We start from the raw sequence: 24,083 nt of genomic DNA, 5'->3' as shown, positions 1-24,083 counted from the left end.
TATAGCACTTTCTAATATAGTGCCAGGACTGTGGTAAGTGCTTTGCAAATGTTAATACAGTATTAACTCTTTGTATTATTACTATTGTGAAATAACGCCTCTGTCAGTTAGGAATGAATTTTGGTTACAAGTAACAAAACTGAACTATACTGGCCTAATGAGAAGCCTAGAATTGGTTGATTCCAAGGTTGATTCAGGGGATCCGTGAAGTAAGCTTTTGTAGAGATCTTAGCATTTATCTCATGGTTATAGTGTGGCTGCAGAAGGCCCTGGCATCACATCTGCATTCAAGGCCAGAAGAAGAGGTGGACAGTGTTAACCATGTCAGATCCCTTTTTATCATGAAAGCCACACTTTTCCCAGAAGCTCCTCCAGCATTGTGCTGGAGGGGTTCCCAAGTATGTAGTGGGCCAAGATTATTTAGACTAGTGGTTCTCATAATGGGATAGGGGGCTGGAATAGTGGGGGCATTAGTTTTCATAATGACTGGGAAGTACGACTACCTTTTAGTTGGGGTAGGAGATGGCTGCTGGTCCTTTGACGTGTAGGGTAGCCCTGCACATTGGAGAACCTTCTCACATAAAATACCACTAGTGCCCCTGTAGGCAATGACCAGGAGCATCACTTGGGTCTGGGTACGTTGCTGCTAGGGCAGAACTGGGATTCTGTTTGCAAGAAGAGGGGAATGGAATAGATATTGGGCCAGCAACTAGCTATGTCTGCCGCCATGCCCTTTTTTTTTTTTTACCATGAATCTGGTTTGTGTTGTAATTTCAAGCTGTTTGGAATTAATCTGTGACTTCCCCTATGTCCCATGGAGTTCCAGGTGGCACAACAGTGCTGGTTGAGCTGACTCCCGACATCCACATCTGCGGCATCTGCAAGCAGCAGTTTAACAACCTGGACGCCTTTGTAGCTCACAAGCAGAGTGGCTGCCAGCTGACCGGCACATCTGGGGCGGCGCCCAGCACGGTACAGTTTGTATCAGAGGAAACGGTGCCTGCCACCCAGACTCAGACCACCACACGAACCATCACCTCTGAGACCCAGACGATCACAGGTATGGCTGGGGGATGGGGGAGTCACTTAGAGTTGGCCTGGCTATGTCCCGAACGCCTCCACAGAACTTGTTAAAAATATAGATACTCAGGGCCAACCCCCTAGGGTTGCTGATTCATTATTTTTAACAAGCTCCACTGGGAAGCCAGCTGCCCAGCCAGGTTTGGGAACCGCTAGGTTAAAACATTAAGTGGTAGCAGTTATAAATTGTTCTCATGTGGTAAACAAAACAAACAGACAAAAAACAGGTTTCTAAAACAAAAACCTATATACTATGAAAAAAATACTCGCAGGAAATGGTAAAAAGGAAAAGGTGGTAATTTGGGGTGGTGGGAGTATGTGTGTGATTCCTGAATTTGCATTATTTGTCTAAAGGGACAAAAAAAATGTTTAAATTTTTTTTTTTTAGTTTTTAAATCTGTAAACAGGCATTGATGCCTCCCCTCCCTTGTGCTACCAACCAGGAAAACAGAAAAGTTCATCCTAGTTCTTGGTTGTGTCCAAAATAAATTGCAAATGAATGTAAAATTTAAATGTGCAGCATGAAACTGCAAAAGTTCTAGAGTAAAAATTATACACACACAGAGACCCACACACACACACAGACACACACACACACACACACACACACACACAGACACACACACACACACACACACACACACACACAGACACACACACACACACAGAGACCCACACACACACACACACACAGACCCAAACACACACACACACACACACACCCAGACCCAAACACACACACACACACACACAGAGACCCACACACACACACACACAGAGACCCAAACACACACACACACACACACACAGAGACACACACACACACAGACCCAAACACACAGACACACACACACACACACACACACACACACACACACACACACACCTATACTTATACCTATATAATCTGCCTTATGGGACCAGACAGATTACTTTAAAAATAGGAAGTAAGCCATTTTTGAGATAGTTGGTAGACACACTGCTGGATCCAGTGGGGAAATGGAAAACGTATTTGTTAGCTAAAGGCATTCCAATTTTTAAGTTAAAAATTATATTTATGGGCTTCCCTGGTGGCGCAGGGGTTGAGAATCCGCCTGCCGATGCAGGGGACGCGGGTTCGTGCCCTGGTCCGGGAGGATCCCATATGCAGCGGAGCGGCTGGGCCCGTGAGCCATGGCCGCTGAGCTTGCGCGTCCGGAGCCTGTGCTCCGCAGCGGGAGAGGCCACAGCAGTGAGAGGCCCGCGTACCGCAAAAAAAAAAAAAAAAATTATATTTATTAATACTGTGCCTGCCAAGGAAGACAGGTTGTGGGATCCCTCCCCCAAAAGAAAAAGAATCATGTGATGAGGTTGTAAATAAAGCTACCATTTTTCCAAAGGAAAAACAATGTATAAAAATGTCTAAAGACAACTGGGGAAAAAATAGCAGCGTGTGTGTGACTAAGGCCTAATGTCCCTCATATATAAAGAACTCCTAAAATTCAATAAAAGAACCAAGCGGAAAAGTCAGCAAAGGGCAGCAGATGATGTTCAAGAGCCACTAAACATAAAAGGATGCTCCATTGCCTTAGTAGTTAAAGAAATGCAAATCAAATACTGCTTTCCTTTACTTTCTGGAGATGTAAATTCATATAAACTGGGCAATTTTGTGATATCTTTCAATCTTTAAATCTTACATTTAAAATCTTCTAAATTTTAAAATGTACAGAAACATGTTTACCCAGTAAGCGCACTTCTAGGTATTTATCCTATAAAACTTGATAAACAAATGTACATGGGTATTTGCTTAACTTACATACTGTAAAGAAAATGGAACCTTTGTATGTATATGTCAAGAGGAAATTAGGTGAATAAATACCAGAGATGAATAGTGAATAGTAATCTAGTAATTTATTAGATGAATAAATTCAGACAGTGGAATGTGACTTAGCATTGAAAAGAGAAGCTAGATCTCTGTACAGACATAGATTCTCAAGGTAAGTGTAAAAAAACATATATATGCATACATACATAGTATTATATTCACGGAAAGCTGCTAGAACAGGAATGAAGCGAGTAATGTTAACGAGAGAAGTAAGCTGTGCATAAGGCATTAGGGAATGGTGAGGACTGTGGTAAAGTAGAGAAAGCTGCTCTTTGGATCCAGTCATATTTGGGTTTTTCTGAGAAACTGAAAAATGTAAAACTTCCAAAATTTTAAAACTTTGTTGGCCAAACAGGATACATCTGTGAGCCTGATTGAGCACACCAACAGCTTCTGACTTGTTCTCAATGTTTTGCAAGCAGTTAATCTGGAGCCGAGGTGTGGAGAACATCTGAAGTGGGGGTACCAACTTTCGCCCTATCGGTTGTACATTGATGTGGTGTCTGAATTTTTCAGCAGCAAGCAAAATTTTGTGGTTGTTTCCTTAATGCCTCCAAAATAATGTTTCTGCTGAATTCCTTAAGCATTGAAATATAATTGATCACGTCACAAACTTTAGTAGGATTACCTTGAGGTCTTCCCACTTTCTCCCGAATTTATTTTAATTCTCATTTTAAAGGAAGTCACCAAGAAAATGTTAAAACTGAAAACCACCTTAGAGTTGAGCCTGGTACAACCTTCTCATTTTACAGCTGGACAAAGTAATGCTGCAAGTGGGTATGAGGCGTGGCCAGGGTCCCACCACAGGTTCAAGACGGTCCTGGGACTTAAGTGCTTTGGCCCTTACCCTCGTGGTCTTCTCCCTGAAGAATCCGTGTTGGGTTCCCTATCCTCAAACACAAACTCCCAGTAACCCCACACACTAGGTGTGAAGCCTGGGACACAAGGCCCCAGCGTGAGGAGACCTCAAGGCCTACACTTTATTGGTGGCCATTGCATCCTTCTGGGTTCCGAGCCTTTGCTTATGCTGTTCCCTCTGCCTAAAATACCTTTCCTGCCTGCCTGACACCAGCTCAACCTCAAAACTTTAAGGTTCATGACAGACTGCACACAGAGGATCTGGCTCATCTCAGGACATTCCCCTCCCCTCTGAATTGCAATAGCCTTGATGATGTCCTTTCTGTTTTCCAAATGTGCCACATTTCCTCAAGCCTGGGAGCCTTTGTATGTGTTGTTCCCTCTGCCTGGAACTGACTCAATTCTTATGCGTGTGTCAGAGCTGGGCTTAAAGGCATTTCCTCAAAGAGCCCCTCTTTGACAACACACATGCATGCGCACGGTTCTCCCAGACCAGGTCAAGTCCCAGTACTTAAATGATTATTTGCAGAACAAACTTCAAGGTCTGTCCCATCGCTGAACCTTAAGCACCATGAAGTCAGGAGCTGCACCCCTCGTGTTCACCGTGGATCCCCGGCACCATATTCTTTGTGGAGTGAATGCACAGTTGCCCAAATCTCACATCTATCAGTGAAGCTGACCCCACACCAAATAACTGCCCCTTCTTTTGTCCTAGTTCTTTGCTCAGAGATGTTCACCCTCCTCTTAGCATTTCCACTACCCTGCCGCCATTCACTCTGGCCATGCCTCAGTTTTGCCAACTGCCCTGTACGCTCAGGCCAGGCCTGGAGCCCTCTTTGTGCCCAGCTCATGGTGGTACCTACTGCACAGAGTTGACAGGAGCTCCAAGCTCCAGAGACGGACTGCTGGACATTTATCGCAGTCTGCCATCCTGGCCTGTGAACAAGTCGCTTACTCTGCTTAATTTTCCTCATCTGTAGAAAGGGGTTATAATGGTTCTTAATACTATTAGGTAGTAGAATTAGGTTCCTAATTCATACCTAATATCATTGGGTTATTGTGAGGACGCTGCAGTAATCCACGTAAAGGACCTGGGACAGTATCTCAATAAACGACCGCTTTTACTCATGCAGAGATTAACGCGTGGGGTGAGATTTGCAGGATACCGAGTCTCTGCCGGATCCAGCTGCTCTCCCTGACTGCGCCTGCATTTCTGCCACAAAACAAGCAGAATCTTGCTTTTTTTCCCTTTCTTTAACACTAGTTTGGTTTTCTGGGCCCAACTTCCCCCAGGTTTGGGCTTCAACGTTGCATAGCCGCAGTTTCCAGACCTACCTATGGACCAGGATCCCAGGGGAGCTTGTTAAAGATACTGGTGCCTGGGCTGCACCTCTGAACCCGAATCGCTGAGGCTTACGCATCTGCATTTTTAACAAGCACCTGGGGGATCCTGGGCCTCGACCCAGTTGGAGGGTTGCTCACTGCCCTAAGTCACAGTCTGACCCCTCACCCTGGCAGATTCCTCCAGATACCCACACCCAGTTATTGTCCTGGGCAGTTTGTCCCTCTTCAGTCCTTGATTGAACAAAACCCTCCCTCACTCAGCTCCTATGTCTTGTCTCAGCCCAGTAATAGTTGGATGTAAAGTAAAGTTTATTCTCTGCTAGCTTTGAAAGCTGCCTACAGTTTGGCAGTTAATTTAAGAACTTTTCTATAAAAGCAGTAAAATTAGATATTGATGCTGGCAAAAAAAAAAAAAAAAAAAATTAGCATTCTATGTGCATTTTCTAAGTTCACGGCTTAAAATCCTGGGGCTTTGGAGTCAGGTCCCCAAGTTTGGTCTTGACTGCACAGGGCCTTAGGAGCTGTGTGACCGATGCAAATTATAGTAGCTCCTGGTGTCTCGTTTTTAAAGTGGGGACAAGAATAAATAGAAAGGCTACAGAATTTGGTAGTGAAGAGTCTAAGGTCCTGAGCCAGACTGCCTGGGTTCAAATCCCAGCTGCATCACTTGCTAACCAGGTAACCTTGGGCAGGTGACTTAGGGTTTCAGTGTCTTCGTTTCCCCAGCTGTAAAATGGAAGTGATGGTGGTTCTCAACCTCAGAGGGTCCCAGCCGGGCTGCCGTGGGCACCTACATGGAAGACACTTAGAGCTGTCAGGGTTAGCTCTCATTACTTACCCAATCAGGGGCTGTGACAATTAAATGAAACAGCACACGGAAAATTTTGCACAGGGCCTGGCTCATGGCAAGCCCCCAGCCAATATGAGTTGAATTATCACTGGACCTAGAATGATCTTTCCCACCTCTTCTTAATTCCCTTCCCTAAGTCTCTTGCTTAATTCCCACTTTTTTAGGTCCCAGGTTAAAAGTCACCTCCACCTAGAAGCTACCTATGATTTCTCCCTCCCCCCCACCGCCCCCCACCCCTAAGGTTAGGTTCTTCTTAATTCCCTTCCCTAATTCTCTTGCTTAATTCCCACTTTTTTAGGTCCCAGGTTAAAAGTCACCTCCACCTAGAAGCTACCTATGATTTCTCCCTCCCCTCCACGGCCCCCCACCCCTAAGGTTAGGTTCATCACTGCTTCCTCACCTAACACATATCACAGTTGCAATTAATTTGTTATTTCGTAACAAGCGGTCTTTAGCCAGAAAAGTAAATTCAGGTGCTCCTAGGGATCAGGCAGTGGCAGCAAATGCAACAGCGGATGCACTGTGATGGAGAGTGGGCAGGCCTTTGGACAATAAGCAGAGGAGGAGGAAAGCAGCCCCTGAGAGCCAGGAGGCAGCATCAGCTGGGCCTTGGTGTTGCTGGGAGCTGGGCTGACTCTCGCTGGTGGGTCGTGCTGTTCTCCTGGTGAACGCAAACAGGTTCACAGAATGTCTGCAGGAGACAGGGCCACTCTGACTGTGGTGGGACAGAATGAAGACAGAAGCCCTCTGTCATCACACCTGAGCCACGGGATACCAGACATCCCCTCCTCCCCCACTGAGCTGAGTGACACTGCTGCTTTACCTACTACGGCTTTACCTTCTGTGCTTCTCAGTAATAGTCGCTAAGATACCAAATCATAGACTTGTCCCCACCTCCTGACAGCCTCCAATGCAGGCTTCCGTGAACTGTCCCCCCAAAATCATCTAACATGAGCCCCAAACCTCTAATACTCTTTAGGTCCTTTCTAACACCCTCTTACTGAGACCCTCCACGGCTCGCGTGGTATGAAGTTACCTTCGTTATAATGACTAATCAACCTATCCAACTACAGGTGTGTCCCTGGTGGTCTTTGGCCAGAGGTCATTGACCTAGGGAAACCCACCTAGTTGATTTTGAAAGCCTTAAAAAAAAATTCTGAGGGCTCAGTTTGGCCTGTGGGCCCCCAACTAGTAGTTTAATATCTAGTTTACTAGACTGTAAATCTCCTTGGAGCAGGAACTAATCAGTCTTGTTTTCCTGCCACCCAGCACCAGGCCTGGCACATCCTAGGCACTCAGTAAAACAGTTACCAAATGAATGCAGGAAAGGGCAGCTGTAAGGATTAACTTCATTAAATGTGCATGAAGTTCATGGCGTGGCACCTGCTCCAGCATCAGGGCCCCGTGAGGGCAGCTCTGGGACTGTCGTGTGCCAGATGCTGGAGCCGAGCTAATGGAGATGCTTCCCGTGGAGAATTCCAAGCTCATCAGGGAGGGGAGGAGAATTTAGTTGTAAGACATACAAACCCAGCCATCTGTGACAAGTACAGCCTTGTGCAGAGAGTTCATGGAGTAGATTGGTCCCAACGGGGAAAGCCAAGGGAAGAAATGATGAGTGAGATCGAATGTATAATAGGCCTTGAAAACCTCACCTGCCTTGGGGAGGAAGATGGGGGGGCACTTCCTCCTGGTGGTCTGGAGGTGGAGAAGCTGATATTGCTTCTGAAGGCGAGATCTGATAACAGTGGCAGGAGATGACACGGGGAGTATGGGGTAGCAGCCCTGCTTTGATCTGGCCTTTATTGTGAAGAAGCTGGGGAGCCGTTGAAGGTTGCCGAGCGTGTGAGTAATTAGTAAGGCAAACGATGTAATGATTTGCCGGGAGAATCTGGCAATAATAATAATAGCTAATTCTCATGTACTGCTCATTATGTGCCGTGTACTTTTTTTTTTTTTAATACTTAGCTGCGTTGGGTCTTCATTGCTGCACGTGGGCTTTTTCTAGTTGCAACGAATGGGGGTACTCTTCGTTGTGGTGCACGGGCTTCTCATCGTGGTGGCTTCTCTTGTTGCTGAGCACGGGCTCTAGGCACGTGGGCTTTAGTAGTTGTGGCACGGGGACTCAGTAGTTGTGGCTCGCAGGCTCTAGAGCACAGGCTCAGTAGTTGTGGTGCATGGGCTTCCTTGCTTTGCAGCATGTGGGAACTTCCCGGACCAGGGCTTGAACCCGTGTCCCCTGCATTGGCAGGTGGATTCTTAACCACTGCACCACGAGGGAAGCCCGCCATGTACTTTTTAAATACTCTATATATGAAGTAGTTTTTCACGACTTAAATTGTTATGAATTTAAATTTTACATTTCATTTTAAAAATTAACTTTTCACAACATAAATTACGTACTAAGAATTATTATCCCCATTTTACCCATAATGAACTAAAGCACAGAGGAATTAAATACCTTGACCAAGGTGACAGAGCCAGAAAGGGGCAGAACGGGGCCTGAAAGCCAGGCCACCTGGCCGAGGAATCTGCATTTGACTGCACCACATCACCCCTTAGGAAAGTCCTCATTGCAGTGTTTCTCAAAAGAACCACATGGAGCTTTGGTGAAAAATGCAGACACCCAGCCCCCTCCCTTACGTGTACCATCTGGGTGGGTCTGAGCAGTGTCCTGGGAATCTGGACCAGCCAGTGAGGGCTTGGGTCAGTTCAGATGCTTTCGGTTGCTCTTAACAGCACTAAACTACAAGAGGGCTGGATTGTAAAACATTCTTTACCTCAGGACACGAACGGCAGGGCAGACCCGGGGTCTTTGCATCTTCTTGCTGTCCTCGGCAGTAGTCCTCCTCATGGCCACAAGGGGACTGCTGCTGCTGCTTTCAGCCTCAAGTCTTCACTCAGCCCTGCCCATGGATGGGGAAAGGGGCGGCTTCGCTTTACCTGAGAGGAAATGCTTCTCCAGAAATTCTAGATCCCATTGGCTAAGATGCCCCGTTCCACTGTCTTGGAAGAAGCCAGGCCAGCAAGGGACAAGGAGGAAGGGCTTAGCAGTGGAATCCAATCCCGAGGCCCCTCTGGACAGCCACACTCCTGCCACTACTCTGTTAGAATAGTCTAGAGCAGGAGTTCTCAAAGCTGGTATGCAGAAGAATTACATGGAAAACTTGTTAAAAATCAGCTATAAATATACCCAGACTATACCTAGATCTCGGCATCAGAATCTTTGGTACATGATCAATTTTGAGAACCACTGGACCAGTAGGAGAAAGACAAGAAAGGATGGAAATCTTTCAGTGGCAGTGTCAGGCACATAGGTGCTTCTTTTTTCAGAATGAAAGTCCATGTCAAGCCGCGTATCTTCGCCCCAATTCCTAATTCCAGGGCAAGGGGGTCTGATTGGTCCAGCGTTTGTGCAGGTGTCTACTTCCTAACCAATCAGCTGCGGCAGAGAGAGGGGGTGAGGGTCACCCTTGGGATGGGGGACAGATGGGCTGATGTGCTGGGGCAGGTGTGGACCACATTCAGGAAAACCCTTTGGAAGAACATGAGAAGACTTTTCCTTACAGAGAGAGGTGGATTTTTCTCCCAGCAGGTGAATTCTGAGTTTGCATTTGAATCAAGACCCCTAAGTGTGAGTCCTAATAAGCATGACCTATACTGGAAGAAACAGGAACAAACAAACGATAGATTTGACGATATGACAATGAAGCAATTTCCTTAATCTGTAAAGATCGGGTCTTCCCCGGTGACTTAGTGGATAAGAATCGACCTGCCAATGCAGGGGACACGGGTTTGATCCCTGGTCCAGGAAGATCCCACGTGCCGCGGAGCGACTAAGCCCGGGTGCCACAACTACTGAGCCTGTGCTCTAGAGCCCGCAAGCCACAACTACTGAGCCTGCACACCACAACTACTGAGCCTGCCCTCCAGAGCCCACGTATTGCAACTACTGAGCCCACGAGCTACAACTACTGAAGCCTGCATACCTAGAGCCCGTGCTCCGCAACAAGAGAAGCCACCAAAATAAGAAGCCCATGCACCGCAACGAAGAGTAGCCCCCACTCACCGCAACTAGAGGAAGCCCGCGCGCAACAGTGAAGACCCAACGCAGCCATAAATAAATAAATCTGTAAAGATCATTTACAAGTCAATGAGAAAAACGTAAAAATTCAATAGAAAAAAAAAGAGCTAATAGCATGAATAGGCAGTTCATAAAGAAGGTATATGAATGAATAAAATATGGTGGAAAAGAGATTCATCTTCACCAATTATTAATGAAACACAAATTAAACTAAAATGATCTCATTTTGTCCTGTCAAATAGTCTGTGTGATAGCCAAGGTGAAGGGGAGAATGTACATTGATGTAGATTTTCTGGAAGGATCTCATAATTATGAATCACCAAGCAATAAAATGACCATTCCATTTTGACCTGGTTCTTCAGCTTACAAGGAAGGTATCGAGAGAAACTAGAGATAAGTTAAAATTTTTGGATAGGTATTATTTATAAAGGTAAACACCTAAAAACCAACTCATTGTCCAAAACGGGGGAATGGTCAATTTAACTGTGACAACCAACATGATGGCGTATTATGTAGCCATAAGAAATTGTGTTTTGGGTGGATGATAACGTGGCAGAATGCTTTCACATAGCAAAATTGTTTAATAAAATTGCTTAATTGTTTAATAAAAAAGAAAAGAATACAAAACAATTTAAGCCATGACTCCAGTTTTATACTTTTAAAATCTATATACAAAGGCTACGTTAGCCATTTGGTCCATCATTAATTCCACCAATGTTCTCTGAGCCCCTGCACTGCCAGCGTCTGTGTGAGGTTCTGGGAAACAGTGATGGAGAGAAACAGGTGTTGTCCTCACCTGGCTCATCCAACCAAAGGAGGAGAGGATGGTCATTAAATACTTTCCCAAATAACTATTTAATTACAGTAGAGATAAGTACTTTGGGGAAAAAGTACAGTATTTAATGAGCATATCATGCAAGGGGGTATACTGCCATATGGGGACAGCACTGGGCAGGTTTTCTTCTCTACACTTTTCTGTACTCCCTAGATTTTCTACCATTGGTGTTTACTTTTGTTTTGAAAAAATAATACATTTTTAATTTTAAAAAAGAGAAAAGGTTTTTAAAAATGGAGTTTTTAAGTCAAAGAAGAGAAGGGAGAAGCAAAGTGGCTTGGGAGACGTGGAATCTTCAGCTATTTGAAGAACAGTTTTGTGGGAGGAGCTACAGTTGGCCCATGTGAGCCCAGCGGGTCTAGGACACCAGTGGGTCCCAACCACAGAGAGAGATTTTGGTTCCCTGTGAAATTCATGTGACATTCTTACTTTTTAAGCAACAACATGAGTGAATAACTGAACACCCAAGGTGCTCCTGCTACAGACCAGGACTGCATAGAACAAACCGCGTGTTTCAGATACGCACCTGGGCACACGGGCAAGCCAGGGAGAGCCCCGGGGGCAAAAACAAAACCAAAGGCCGGTGTGAGGCTGTGAGCTGCTGGGGGTTGTTGGGGGAGGGCTGGGGGAGCTGATCTCATTAAGCACTGGACTTGATTATAAGAGCCATTGAGAACATTCTCCCCTGGGGATAGGTCATGCCTCTGCTGGAAGCAGTTCCCCCCTCAGCAGATCTGGGTGTTTGGGGTTGACCCTGCTGCCTTCACTTCTGCTGGACACTCAGATTCCCCAAGGCCACTGCCACTATTTATGCCAAATCTGAAGACAGACAAGGGACCCCCCCCCCACCAATTGATCCCTGCATTTGGGTGCCTGACTCCCTATGCTTCCTGCCGCCTCCCTCAAGACACCAAAAGCACAGGCAACAAAGGCAAAAATGGGCACGTGGGACTGCATCGAACTTCTGTGCATCTAAGGAAACAACCAGCAGAACGTAAAGGCAGCCTACTGGATGGGAGAAAATATTTGCAAACCATATATCTGAGAAGGGGTTACTATCCAGAATACTGTCGTGTTTCCACTTTGCCGTGACTCACCACGAAAGGGATGCTGAGGCTTACGGTGGAGGGGCAGGTGGACAGTTAGGGGACGAAGCCCCATCGATCTCCCTGGAGGGCGGGAATCCCAGGCTCAGGATCATTCAGGACCCAGCACTTACCTCCCCAGGAGGGTTACGGACTCCACAGCTGAGCTGAGCCGTAGGGAGGGCCTGGCCACTGTCACAACCCCTCCCCACCCCAGCGTCTTCCAGCCTTTTTTGTTCAAAAAGTGGTAGAGCAGAAAGCTGGGAAGTCATGGTAGCGTGAACAGCCATCCTCGTTTTAGCACTGAAGGTCCTGTATCCCGGGGAACCCTCAGTCCCAGGCAAACGAAGGCAGTTGGTCTCCCTGAGTCTTGATCATATTCCTGTTGAAAGTTTGATGCCCAGTTCTGCTCAAGGGTAGTAACTCACATTTATTAAGACTCAGCTGTGGACATATCCTGTGCTACTGATGCTCTCATGAAACTTTGCAATAACCTTATGAAGTGGGCACAGTGATTATCCCCACTTACAGGCAAGAAAACGGAGGCTCAGAGAAGTCACGTGACTGGCCTGAGGTCCCACACCTAGGAAGTAGCTGAACCTAGACTTTTATCAGTTCAAAGATACATTGTAACATCTGAAATGGGGGTGCACCTTGGAATCAAGGAGATAGCTGCCAGCCAAGAGGCAGTCACCAGAAAATTGTCTTCGCGCGCTGGGAAACCTTGATTGCATTGTCATTGATCACTTTTTTTGTCACTTTGGCAGAGTTGTGTGCATTTTTTGATGCTACATTTGTTGGGTTTCATTGCTGTTTGAAATGTCTTCTGCGATATTGCAGGATGATTCAGATAGAAGATGAAAAGTAACTGTGCCCAGAAAGATCTGGAAACAGTAGCAGCGGGTCAGTTTGATATTAATGAAGCAAATATTTGTTGCTGGAGGAACAACTGTAGTTTTTGCAAAGCAACAACCAAGAAAGATGGAGTCCCTCAATTAGACAAAGCTGGGTTAAGGTTTGCTGCTGAGATGCCTGGAAAAGGACCCCTTACACCAGTGGTTCTCAAACTTGAGCCTGTATCAGAATCACGTGGGCAGCTTGTTAGATTGCTGGGTCCACCTGAGAGTTTCTCATTCAGTAGGTGGGGGTGGGGCCCGAGAATTGCCTTTGTAGCAAGTTCCTAGGTAAGTCCAGCGCTGCTGGCTGGGGACCATGCTTTGAGAACCAAGCAGAGCAGAGGAAGCAGGAGCAATAGCTAATCCCGCAGAGTAGATGAAACATCTCAACAAGAGGCAGGTGCGCTTGGTTAATGCATCAAAGAGACTTGGTGTGAAGATGGAACATGAGTTTGTCAGACTCTTTCGGCCAGCTTTAATCAAAAGCCACTTCCCCCGACATATTTCAATTGAGGAAAATGGAAACCATGATTTTGCTCAAATACCAAATACTGATAGAACCCAGCTATTCTTTGACATGCATTGGAATGAAGTTGTCATTGCCAAAGGTGCCCAAGGAGTACAGGTCAAGAACCTGAGTTTCCTATCAAGTATCCGAAGAAATCTAAAAGAATTCATTCAACGAATACTATAAAATGTCTAAGGAATATCTATACATATATAAATACCTAAGGAATATGAAAACATTGCATTATAATGTGTTGAATAGACAACTTTTAAAAATTTATTGTGTGTAAAATAATGCTGCATCTTACAGTCTATAACATCTTAGATTCAAAGAAAGATGATGTTTGTTTTAAGAGAAACTGTAATTAACACCTCAAACCTGTGGAGGGAGTATTACTGCTTCAGGCAAAGCCAAAATAGGGAGTAGTGTCAGGCCCAGGTTGATTTAAAGAAGTGTACTCTGTAAGTACAATGGCAGAAATGTCAAAGGTGGTGCCTCAGTGACTGAGGTTTGGAAACAGAAGATGACGTTGGCTCTCAAAGCCATCATTAGGGCCTCTCAGCCTGACAAGTTCATCTAATGAACAGGCCCCGTGGTTGTATTTACTCCTATTTGAAGCCACATCTCCATGTGACGATTACATGTAATAAAGGAAGAAAGAAAATACATATTCCCAAACCATAAATTTAATTAACAAAGTAGTCAAAAGAACTATGATTGAAAAAAAGAAAAAAGAAATTTGAGACTGCCTGTTTTACCTGTTACAATGACAAGGTTAAAGACAAAGATGATAAAGATGTTTGATCTCCTTTTTATTCTTTTTTCCTCAAAATTTCAGTAAGAATACAAGGTTTGTTTGTTTGTTTTAGGAGTACTTGTGTTAAAAAGTATTTATGTTTAGAGAGTATTTGTAGTTTTGCCCAGAATTCCTTCAATCAGTTCCTTTCCAGTTGTTTGTTAGGATTTTGTGATAAAGCTTATGAAAGTAATGCTTTTGGCTGAAGTTAACAGAAAACCTACCTGGTAAATGGTAGGGACATTTCTTTTTTATTTAGTAAGTCTAGATTTGAATGGTTTTCAGGGCTCTGGCTCAACATCTGGTTTTCTTGCTCTCCCTTCATGGTTATAGAATGACTGCCACAGATCCAGACATCACGTCCTCACTCCAGCATGTCCAAAGACAGAAAGTGGGGCAACCAGGGCAGCAAGAATGAGCTTTCCTCAACTACCTCTCTTTCTGCCCCCACCTTTTCTTCAAGTCAGGGAGAAAATCTTTTCCAAAAGCCCTGCAGCAGATGTTCTCTAGAGTCTCATGGGCTAGGACGGGGTCACATGATCACTCCTAAGCAGCAAGGGAGACTGGGAAAGCAATATTAGCATGTTCATTCTCTACAAAGGAAGGTGGGCAAAGGGAATATCTATTGGGTATTCATATTATGAAAATTAATAATCATCATATCTTTTAGTTTCAGCTCCAGAATTTGTTTTTGAACATGGCTATCAAACATATCTGCCCACAGAAAGCAACGAAAACCAGACAGCCACTGTCATCTCTCTCCCTGCCAAGTCACGAGCCAAAAAGCCCACAGCCCCAACTGCTCAGAAGAGGCTTAACTGTTGCTATCCAGGTAAAGGCAGCATATTGTCCTACTTTTGTAGAGAATGTGACATTTAACAGGTCCAGGACTCGAACTCGTGAATTCCTGACAACTGGACGTAGATGTGCTCCAAACTGCTTGGCTTAAAAAAATCAACCCACAGCATTTGCATCATCACATATGACCTGTCTCTCACTGTCTCTGGTCACCATGCACTGGGCTCTAAGACTTTTATAGCCATGGGCCTTTCTTTGAATGGGACTAGTGAAGATTTAAGATTACTGTGAATTTTTCTTTCTGTGCTGTAACTTAGGAAGACATCCAGAAAAATTATTCCTTCCTTACTTTAAAAAAAAGAAAAAAGAAACCTTTAGGGGGCTTCCCTGGTGGCGCAGTGGTTGAGAGTCCGCCTGCCGATGCAGGGGACATGGGTTCATGCCCCAGTCCGGGAGGATCCCACATGCCGCGGAGCGGCTGGGCCCGTGAGCCATGGCCGCTGAGCCTGCGCGTCCGGAGCCTGTGCTCCGCAATGGGAGAGGCCACAGCAGTGAGAGGCCCGCGTACCGCAAAAAAAAAAAAAAACCTTTAGGGAAGGCAAGGAAAATTTCAGACTTAAGGAAAAGTTGCAAAAATAGCACAGAAAATTTCTGTGTACCTTTCGTCTGGATTTCCCAAATATTAACATACTATGTTTGCTTTGTTATTCTTTCTATATATACATATATTTCCCCCAAAGTTGCAGACATGATGTCCCTTTACCCCTAAGTACCTCAATGTACATTTCCTAGAAACAAGAATATTCTTTTATATAACCACAGTACAATCATCAATATCAGGAAATTAACATTTATACATACTATTATCAAACTGCTGACCTTATTAAGATTTTACCAGTTGTCTCACTAATGTCCTCTGTATCAAAAGGAAAACTGGTCCAGGATCCAGTTCATAATACACATTGCATTCAGTTTTCATGTGTCTTTAGTTTCCTTTAATCCTAAGCTTTTGTCTTTCGTGACCTTTGACAGTTTTGCAAAGCACAGGCCAGTTATTTCATATTGAATAAAATGTTCGTCACTTTGGGTTTGTCTGATGTTTCCTCATGATCAGATGTAGGTGAAGCAATTTGAGCAGGAAGTACAGACGAGATATTATGTACTTGGTACCTGGTATCAGGAGCATACTGATACCTGTTGGTCCCATTACTGTGGGATTAACTTTCATCACTTGGTTAAGGAAGTTTCTGCCAGGCTTCTCCATTCTAAAGTGACTGTGTTTCCCTCTGTCATTGATTTTTCCTTGCCTTTTCTTAAGGTTGCCAGTTCAAGACTGCCTATGGCATGAAGGACATGGAGCGTCATTTAAAAATCCACACAGGTAAGTGGTTCACACACATCCCTTCTCTGTGCTGGGAGCTGGGGATCCGGACAAGTCAGACACATGATATGATGCAGAACCTCACTGGTCATCATGGGAATACAAACACAAATGAAATAAAAACGAGATGCTGTTTCTACACGTGATTTTGGCAGAAAATGTTTAGAGCAATAAAATCCAGTGCTGGAACAGATATGAGAAACCTTAGAAGTGGAAGTGTGAACTGGTACAGACACTTTGGAAATTGATCTGCCAGAATTAATTTAAATGCACATATTCTTCTCACTTGGAGGAGATGATCCTGTAAGTAAGTGTGTGTGTGTTTGTGGTGTGTGTAATGACTGGTAAACAGAATAAGGAGGGGGAGAATAGTGACTTTTCATTTATGTATCTTTACACTGCATCATTGGATACCTGAGTGTGTTTTGCAATTTTGAAAGGGGAATTTAATAAATACTTTTTTTAAAGGAGAGAAAAAAAGGATTGCATGGAAAAAGAAAAGTATGATTATTTCTGGTGATTTTAATTTTCTCTAATGTATTATTTTTATGTCTCCCAGACCTTCTGCATGGAGAAGGAATTGCTTTTAGACTATTTTTCCTGAAGTATTAGATGCTCATAATTCAGATGATACAGTCATATATAAATTCAGTGAGTGTCAACGTGTATAAGGGAGGGACACTGAAATTTGGCGTGGGCATCCCTAATTGCCCAAATTCTGCTACTTAGCCTCAGATAAAATATCTGGAAGATAAAATATCTAGCAGTTATCTCTGATACTCCTTGGCCACGGCCAACGATTGCCTTGTTGCACTGGGATCACCATCATATCTAATCAGCCTCACGGCGTCATGTCATTTGGATTTCTTCTAGTTATCACAGTCTGAAGTTATTAAGTTTTAGGTATTGGTAGGCATTCTCAATGTAACAAGCAATGAATCTCTCCTGGTGGGTGCCCTGTGTTGAAGTTCCATCAGTCACACGTAGCATATTCATCATTGTAAGAGTAAAGTGCTGTCATTATGCATGATAATTGGGGAAGCATTATAAAAATGTAAGTGAGGACAGCACCCTGGAGTCCATCGCTGCAAATCTTCAGGAAGCATCCTCTACTCACAGTTAGCCACGCTTGGGTTTGTAGGATGATTTCTGCATAACTGCAGCATCTCCGTCAACATCTTCAAGTCAGAGAGTTGACAAGGTGTACTTACCTTAGTTACTTTCGGAGAAGAGCTCATGGCCAGGAACAGCAAGAGTGGGGCTCTTTACCAGCAGAGCTGGCCGTAAACCATCCAGCTCCACCGACATCCGGCATCTGCTCGGTGTTGCACATACACAGGATGGTGCCCACAGAAGCTGTTTAGCAGCTGTCAGTAATGAGAAATTATTGTTCCTGGATTTTTTAATTTGACTCTGAACATTTTTAATAATAAAATTACAATCTTGGGCTTCCCTGGTGGCGCGGTGGTTGGGAGTCCACCTGCCGATGCGGGGGACAAGGGTTCGTGCCCCAGTCCGGGAAGATCCCACAAGCCGCGGAGCGGCTGGGCCCGTGAGCCATGGCCGCTGAGCCTGCGCGTCCGGAGCCTGTGCTCCGCAACGGGAGAGGCCACAACAGTGAGAGGCCCGCGTACCGCAAAAAAAAAAAAAAAATTACAGTCTTTAATATACTTCTAGATGTATTCTTAAATCTCAGATGTTTGTTCTATGAGGATAGTGACCAACTTTGGCTGACAATTGATTTTAGCACTTAGCTATTTAGGATTTGGCCAAAATGCATGTTTGATATGTAAAGAGTGAAAATCCTGACTCACAACCCACATCCTTCTTATCTGACACATGCCCAAAAGTCACCAGTCTTAATAGTCCAGTGTGTCTCATTCTTAAATTTTGGCATGTGTATACCAGGCTTAAAAACGCACAATTTACTTTTTCCATCTCTTATTAAGTTAATAATATATACACTCTCTGCAGCTTTCTGTTTCTCCTTTAATGCTGGATGTCTTTCCGTGTCCGTATGCATGTGTCTACTTCATTCTTTTCGATGGCCAAGTAGGAAATTGGTTCAATAATTTATATTACATTTACAGTATTGTACATATAATACCTCAGCCTTAAAAATCATGTTGTAGAAATTTAATGATGTGAAAATGATTGAAATTATTTTAAGTGCAAGAAAGTAGTCAGTGGAGAGAGAGGCAGTGTTGCATTTGGCTAAGAAAGCAAGACTGTCCTGGGTTCTAATCCCAGTTGTTGAGAGAATTAAGTAAAATCATTCAGAGGCACAGTACCTTCCAAAAAATAAGGGTTTAAATTGATGTTGGCCAAGAAGGTTTTTGTACCCCAAAATGTGCACACACACATACAAGATAATTGGAAAAGTAGATATCAAAAAATTAGCAGTTGTTCACGGGTGGCAAGTTGACAATGTGCATTAGTGAGTACAGTTTAAGCTGCTGTAGCAAAACAGCCCAGCACCAGCTCACACAAGGTGGGGGTTTATGTCTGTCTCACGTAGCTGTCCAGAGGTAAGCAGGTGGTCTAGGCAGGTAGGCAGCTCTGTCCCCATCATCCAGGGACTTAAGTTCTCTCTCTGTATTACAGTACGTTAGGTTACGTATCCACCATCTGCAGGTATGCTGTCCTCACCTACTTGTTCACCCTCATGTCTTGGTAACAGCTGGCAAGACAGGTGGAAAGAGAAAAAGTAAAAGGCAAGCCATTTCCTTTTACGAAAGGGACACATTTACCTTCTTTGCCATTTGATTAATGAGGACTTCATCGCAGAATCACCCCTGGCTGCGAGTGAGGCCGAGAAATGTATTCTTTGGCTGGTCAGACGTGAGCTGTACTAAAACTTAGAGATTCTGAGTTTTAGGGTGTGTCTGTTATGAAAAAGAAAAAAGAGCTAATGGGTATGAGACAATGTTTCTTATTTTACTTAGCTGTACTTTAAAATTTTTGAGTTGCCTTCTATTTTAAATTGATAAAGAATTCATCTTCAATGTAGGAAAAATTAGAAAATACTAATAAACAACATAGAAGAAGCAATTCCTCCTCTCCCAAGACGTTAGCTCTTTGCCCGTCATCCGTGTAGTTTTGGGGCGGGGGGGTTCTAAATATCCTTGGGTGACTGTGTCTTAAGCTTTTCATAAGGCAGTGGGAAATAAGCCTTTTTCCCTTTTCATCTTGTTTCCTGATGCCGTGTGTGCACGTTTGAAGGAGACAAACCCCACAAGTGTGAAGTCTGCAGCAAGTGCTTCAGCCGGAAGGATAAGCTGAAGACCCACATGCGGTGCCACACGGGCGTGAAGCCCTATAAGTGCAAGACGTGTGACTACGCTGCTGCGGACAGCAGCAGCCTCAACAAGCACCTGCGGATACATTCCGACGAGCGGCCCTTCAAATGCCAGATCTGCCCCTACGCCAGCCGCAACTCCAGCCAGCTCACCGTACACCTCCGGTCCCACACAGGTACGTCCTTCATGTGGTCCTTACGCTGCGCTCCCAACTGCCTGTTGCCTAAATCACCGGCACCTTCAAGCACTGAGTCACAACCTAAGTAAAGGACCTGGGCACGTTAGTTCATCCCGTGGTTTGCAGTTTTGCTTTTCATCTGCTCAGAAGTCGCTTTCTCTGTAAAATAGGGAAAAACATCAAGGTTATAACTTTATACACATCTTTATGTAGCTTTAGACCCTATTCACTAGTATTTACTTGAGGAGGTGCGCTAAATGAAGTATAGATATAAGCAATGCATTTTTAATCAGTGTCTGCATAACGTATGGTTAGGCATTTCAGTCGTCTTTTGAAGTTCAGCATGGGACAGCTTGATGAAAAAACTCAGCTGAGTAGGTAACTTAACAAATGATGTATGTTTTCCTTTTAGCAAGTGTGTCTCTTCGCTTTCGATACAGTGGTACTGTGTAACCACCACAAAATCTCAGCAGCATATTATAAAAGCATTTGTTGCTCACGTACTTCAGGTCAGCAGGGAGTTGGCTAGACATTCCATTGATCTTGGCTGGGCTTAATCACATGTGTGGGAAAGGCTGGGTGTCCACTGACCCTGGCTGGGGATCTGCTGGCTGTCTCCTTGCCTTGGCTGGGGCAGTCTGGCTCTGCCCACATGTCTCATAGCCTCCCTCTGGGACCAGTGGGCTACTCCAGGCTTGTCCTTCTCGTGTCAAGGGCAGACCTCTGCATGGAAGGCAAAACAAGTATGCCCCAATGTGTAAGCTCATTTCAAGCCTCTGCTTGCATCCCATTGGCTAAAGTAAGTTAAATGGTTGGGCCTGGTGTCAACGGGTGGGGCTGAACTCACCCACAGTGGAAGGTCATCCCAGGGTTACATGGCAAAGGCCATTTTTGCACCAACCATCATTCACCAGTTCACCCCACCATCATTCACATCTCTCTGACATGCAGATGCATTCATGGCCTCCCAAAACCCACACAAGTCTAGCCAATCATAGGATCAGGAACTTGCAGTCTCCATCAGGTATAGATATGGCTTCTCTTGACCTAGAGCCTTCTGCAATAAAAAGACAAAGCTGTCTGTCCCCACGCTCCCAGCATGCAGCGGTGAAACGCAGCCAGGATACTTATGATATTCCTCCTGTTCCAAAGGGGAAGAACAGGAGGCGCTTGGCAGTCACTGGTGCACAGATTTCTGAAATCCCTCTGGGCAGGTGTTTCCAGGTCCCCCCACTCTGGGAACAGGGAATGTTTCTTGATTAGGCGTTGACTCGACCGTGTGCTTTTTGACTCTGCTCCCTGGAGCAGCCTTTCATCACCTCCCTTAACCACTTCTGAAAAGGAGTGGAAAATGTGCCTTTGAGAACCTTTCTCAGCCTGCCTCCTGCCTACCGAAAGTTGGGATCTTTTTAGGTTTTATTTTAGTCTAGACCGACAGCTTTGCTGATAGAGCTATCTTAAAAACGTTGTGAGTTTCCTGTGTATCTGTGTGCCAAAAGCCACACCCATAATTCTTCTGGAGACTTGCCTTTCCTCTAAACTCAATTATAGGCACTTTCGGCAAATAATGTTCTGTAGGTTGAAGCCGGTGCGACGTTTAGGAATCCGTGTCCAGCTGAGAGGACTTACTTGGCACCAACTTTATTCTTTTGGAGATTTTGACAAAGAACCTTGTGCTTACACCCTTCATTTCTCATTCGTTCTTCCCTCTGCGATCAGTTCCCTGGATATGATCTTTGTTCCCAGGCTTTTGTCGTACTTTGAAAATCTTTTGCTGGTTGAAGATGGGAAACTTCATCTAACCCAGCACATCTTTGATTTTCTGTATTCTCGCTAAATTCCATTTTGAAAATGGCCAGTTCTTTTTGGAATTTGTCTCTTTCTTGTGGGACCTTATCATATGCAGCTTGTAAGACACTTTCACTGTTCTGCTTAGAACTAATGAATCTCTTTGCTGAAGTTCAGAATTCAGTGGGTACATTTTTCTGTCTTCTGAGTTGCGACAGGTGACAGTTTTCCCAAATGCTTGCCGTGAAATGTGCACTGCCGCTCCTCCAGCCTTTACCTGCCCCCCAAACCCAAAGCTACATATTTTAGTTTTCTGTTACGGCAGCGCTCTGTTTCTCGATGCCAATATGTATATCAGTTATCTGTTGTCACAATAATGCAGTATAACAAAAAACCCCACAGAACCTCAGTGGATACAACAACATGCCTTCTCTGTTCATGTTTGGGGATCAGCTGGGTGTCATCTGGGCAACTCTGCTGGTCTTTGCTGGGCTCACTTACAAATCTCAGAATCTGCTGGCTGTGGGCTGGCTGTCCACTGGCCTTGGCTGCAACAATCCAGCTGTGCTCCACGTCTGTCGTCCTCCTCCTGGGATCAGCGGGTAGGACAGGATTGACCTTCTCCTGGCGATGGATGACAGAGGTACAAGCGAGCAAACCCCGATTCACAAACCCATTCAAGCCATTACTTGTATCAAGTCTAGTTAACATACCATCAGGCAAATCCAATGACGTGATAGAGCCTATTTTATGAGGGGTCGTGGCAAGTCATCCTGTCCCTGTCGGGAGAGCATGCATAATCACATACATGGCAGAGGCCATGGCTACAGGGAGCGATAGGAGGTGGGGAGGTCTGGGGACATTAATCTGCTACAGCAAGTTGAGACATTGGCATAACTGGCGCCCATCTGATTTTCTTCAGAAATCTCCTCAGCCTCAGTTAGAGGCACTGAAGGATTCAGTTAGGGAAGTTGTTCAGAATCATCTTAACTTAGGAGGGTAAACTTAACCATTTCATTTATAATAGCATCTTTAAGTTGGTCTAGAAAAAGTATATTTTCTAAAAATTTAAATGTATGCCATTTATGCAGTATCTCCATGGAATGTTCATTTCCCTTTTATGAATCTGTGGCACTTGTAAAATTTTACAAATTGTAAAATTAATAGGATTTTGTCTTTACCCTTCCATCGCTTTGATCGACTATATTGTCTCGGTGGCAACCTAAACTCAAGAGATCTGTCAGCTTAAATATATCAGTTGCTTGTTCACAGAGCAACATTCATTAAGTCCTCACCAGGTACCAGACACTGCGAGGGTCAGGTAGTGGGCAGGAATGAACGTAGTCATTAGCTTTGGGGAGCTTATGGTCCGGTGGCACTGGTACTGACCAGTCTGCCTCATTTAAGAAATAAATCTATGGTGAAAAGGAAAAAGAAGAAGATAATGATGATGAAAAGATTTAAACCCTTTGCCTTCACGTCAAAAAGTGTTGTTAAGCTCTGCGACTCAGCTGTGAGATCTGGTTATCTGGTTTTTCTGGGTTTGACCTCTGCTAAATTGCTTTTAAAAAAAAAAAAAAAAAGGCAAACAGATCGTCACTAATTTGGGCAGTGATGTAACTGAAGACCTAGCAGAACATTCTAGAGCAGTGATTCTTCCTCTGAGTCCACAGACACCTCCACCCAGGGATCCATGAGTAGAATTTAGGAGGGCCCTGAACTTGGATGAGGAAAAAAATTACATCTCCATTTTCACTCATCTTACTGAAATGTGATGTGTCCTTCAGTTATGAAAATAGGCATCCAGTCTGGTTACAGTGCATGTGAACTTGTCGCCAGTAGAAATCACAGATCTTTTTATAATGTGTTTTTGATAGATCAAAACATCGTTTACACTCTTCTCTGTTTAGAAATTGGTGTTGTCACTAGACCCACCGCTAGAGCTCGTTACTTAATGCACACGCATTGCCCAATCACAATTTAATTATTTAATAATTTTCAGTATAATTAGTGTGTTTTGTATTCCTTTTGATTTTTATTTTAGTTTACTTTGTGCATTTAAACATTACCCCCAGAAAGCGTGCATGGGTTTCACTAAACCGCCAGAAAGGGGTCCGTGGCATAAAAAAGGTTGAGAGCAACATTCTAAGACAGAAGTCAGCCAACTTTTTCTCTAAAGAGCCAGATAGTAAATATACTTTAGGCTTAGCGGGCCATACAGTGTCTATCACAGTTTACTCACCTCTGCCAGTTGTAGCATGAAAGCAACCAGAAACAACACACAACAAATGGACATGGCTGTGTTACAATAAAACTTTATTTACAAAAACAGGCTGTGGGCTAGATTTGGCTCACTGTGTATAGCTTACCATTCCTTGTTCTAAGGTTTCACGTGAATGATCTCAGTGGCATTTAGTCATGCAAAGCGTTGTTTAGTTTGGG

The 24,083-nt window shown here is 44.4% G+C and overlaps 1 protein-coding gene across 5 annotated transcripts in view; it reads left to right on the top strand.

Moving 5' to 3' along the window:
- The window catches only part of ZFP64 (ZFP64 zinc finger protein), a 79,575-nt gene that overhangs the window by 2,671 nt on the left and 52,821 nt on the right, over window positions 1-24,083 (top strand). For 3 of the 5 annotated variants that reach the window (XM_060285022.2, XM_030839118.3, XM_060285021.1), the window contains exons 2-5: window positions 827-1,060; window positions 14,868-15,029; window positions 16,314-16,376; window positions 19,599-19,850. In XM_060285022.2, coding sequence (XP_060141005.1) covers window positions 827-1,060; window positions 14,868-15,029; window positions 16,314-16,376; window positions 19,599-19,850 — 711 coding nt within the window. Of the gene's footprint in view, window positions 1-820; window positions 1,061-14,867; window positions 15,030-16,313; window positions 16,377-19,598; window positions 19,851-24,083 lie in introns of all 5 variants that reach the window. The other 2 variants (XM_030839121.3, XM_030839117.3) reach the window with 1 other exon arrangement.

The sequence above is a fragment of the Globicephala melas genome, chromosome 15, assembly GCF_963455315.2.
Source record: "Globicephala melas chromosome 15, mGloMel1.2, whole genome shotgun sequence".
NCBI lineage: Eukaryota > Metazoa > Chordata > Mammalia > Artiodactyla > Delphinidae > Globicephala > Globicephala melas.
Note: the sequence above shows the minus strand (reverse complement) of the source record. Positions and strands in the feature narration are given on the sequence as shown.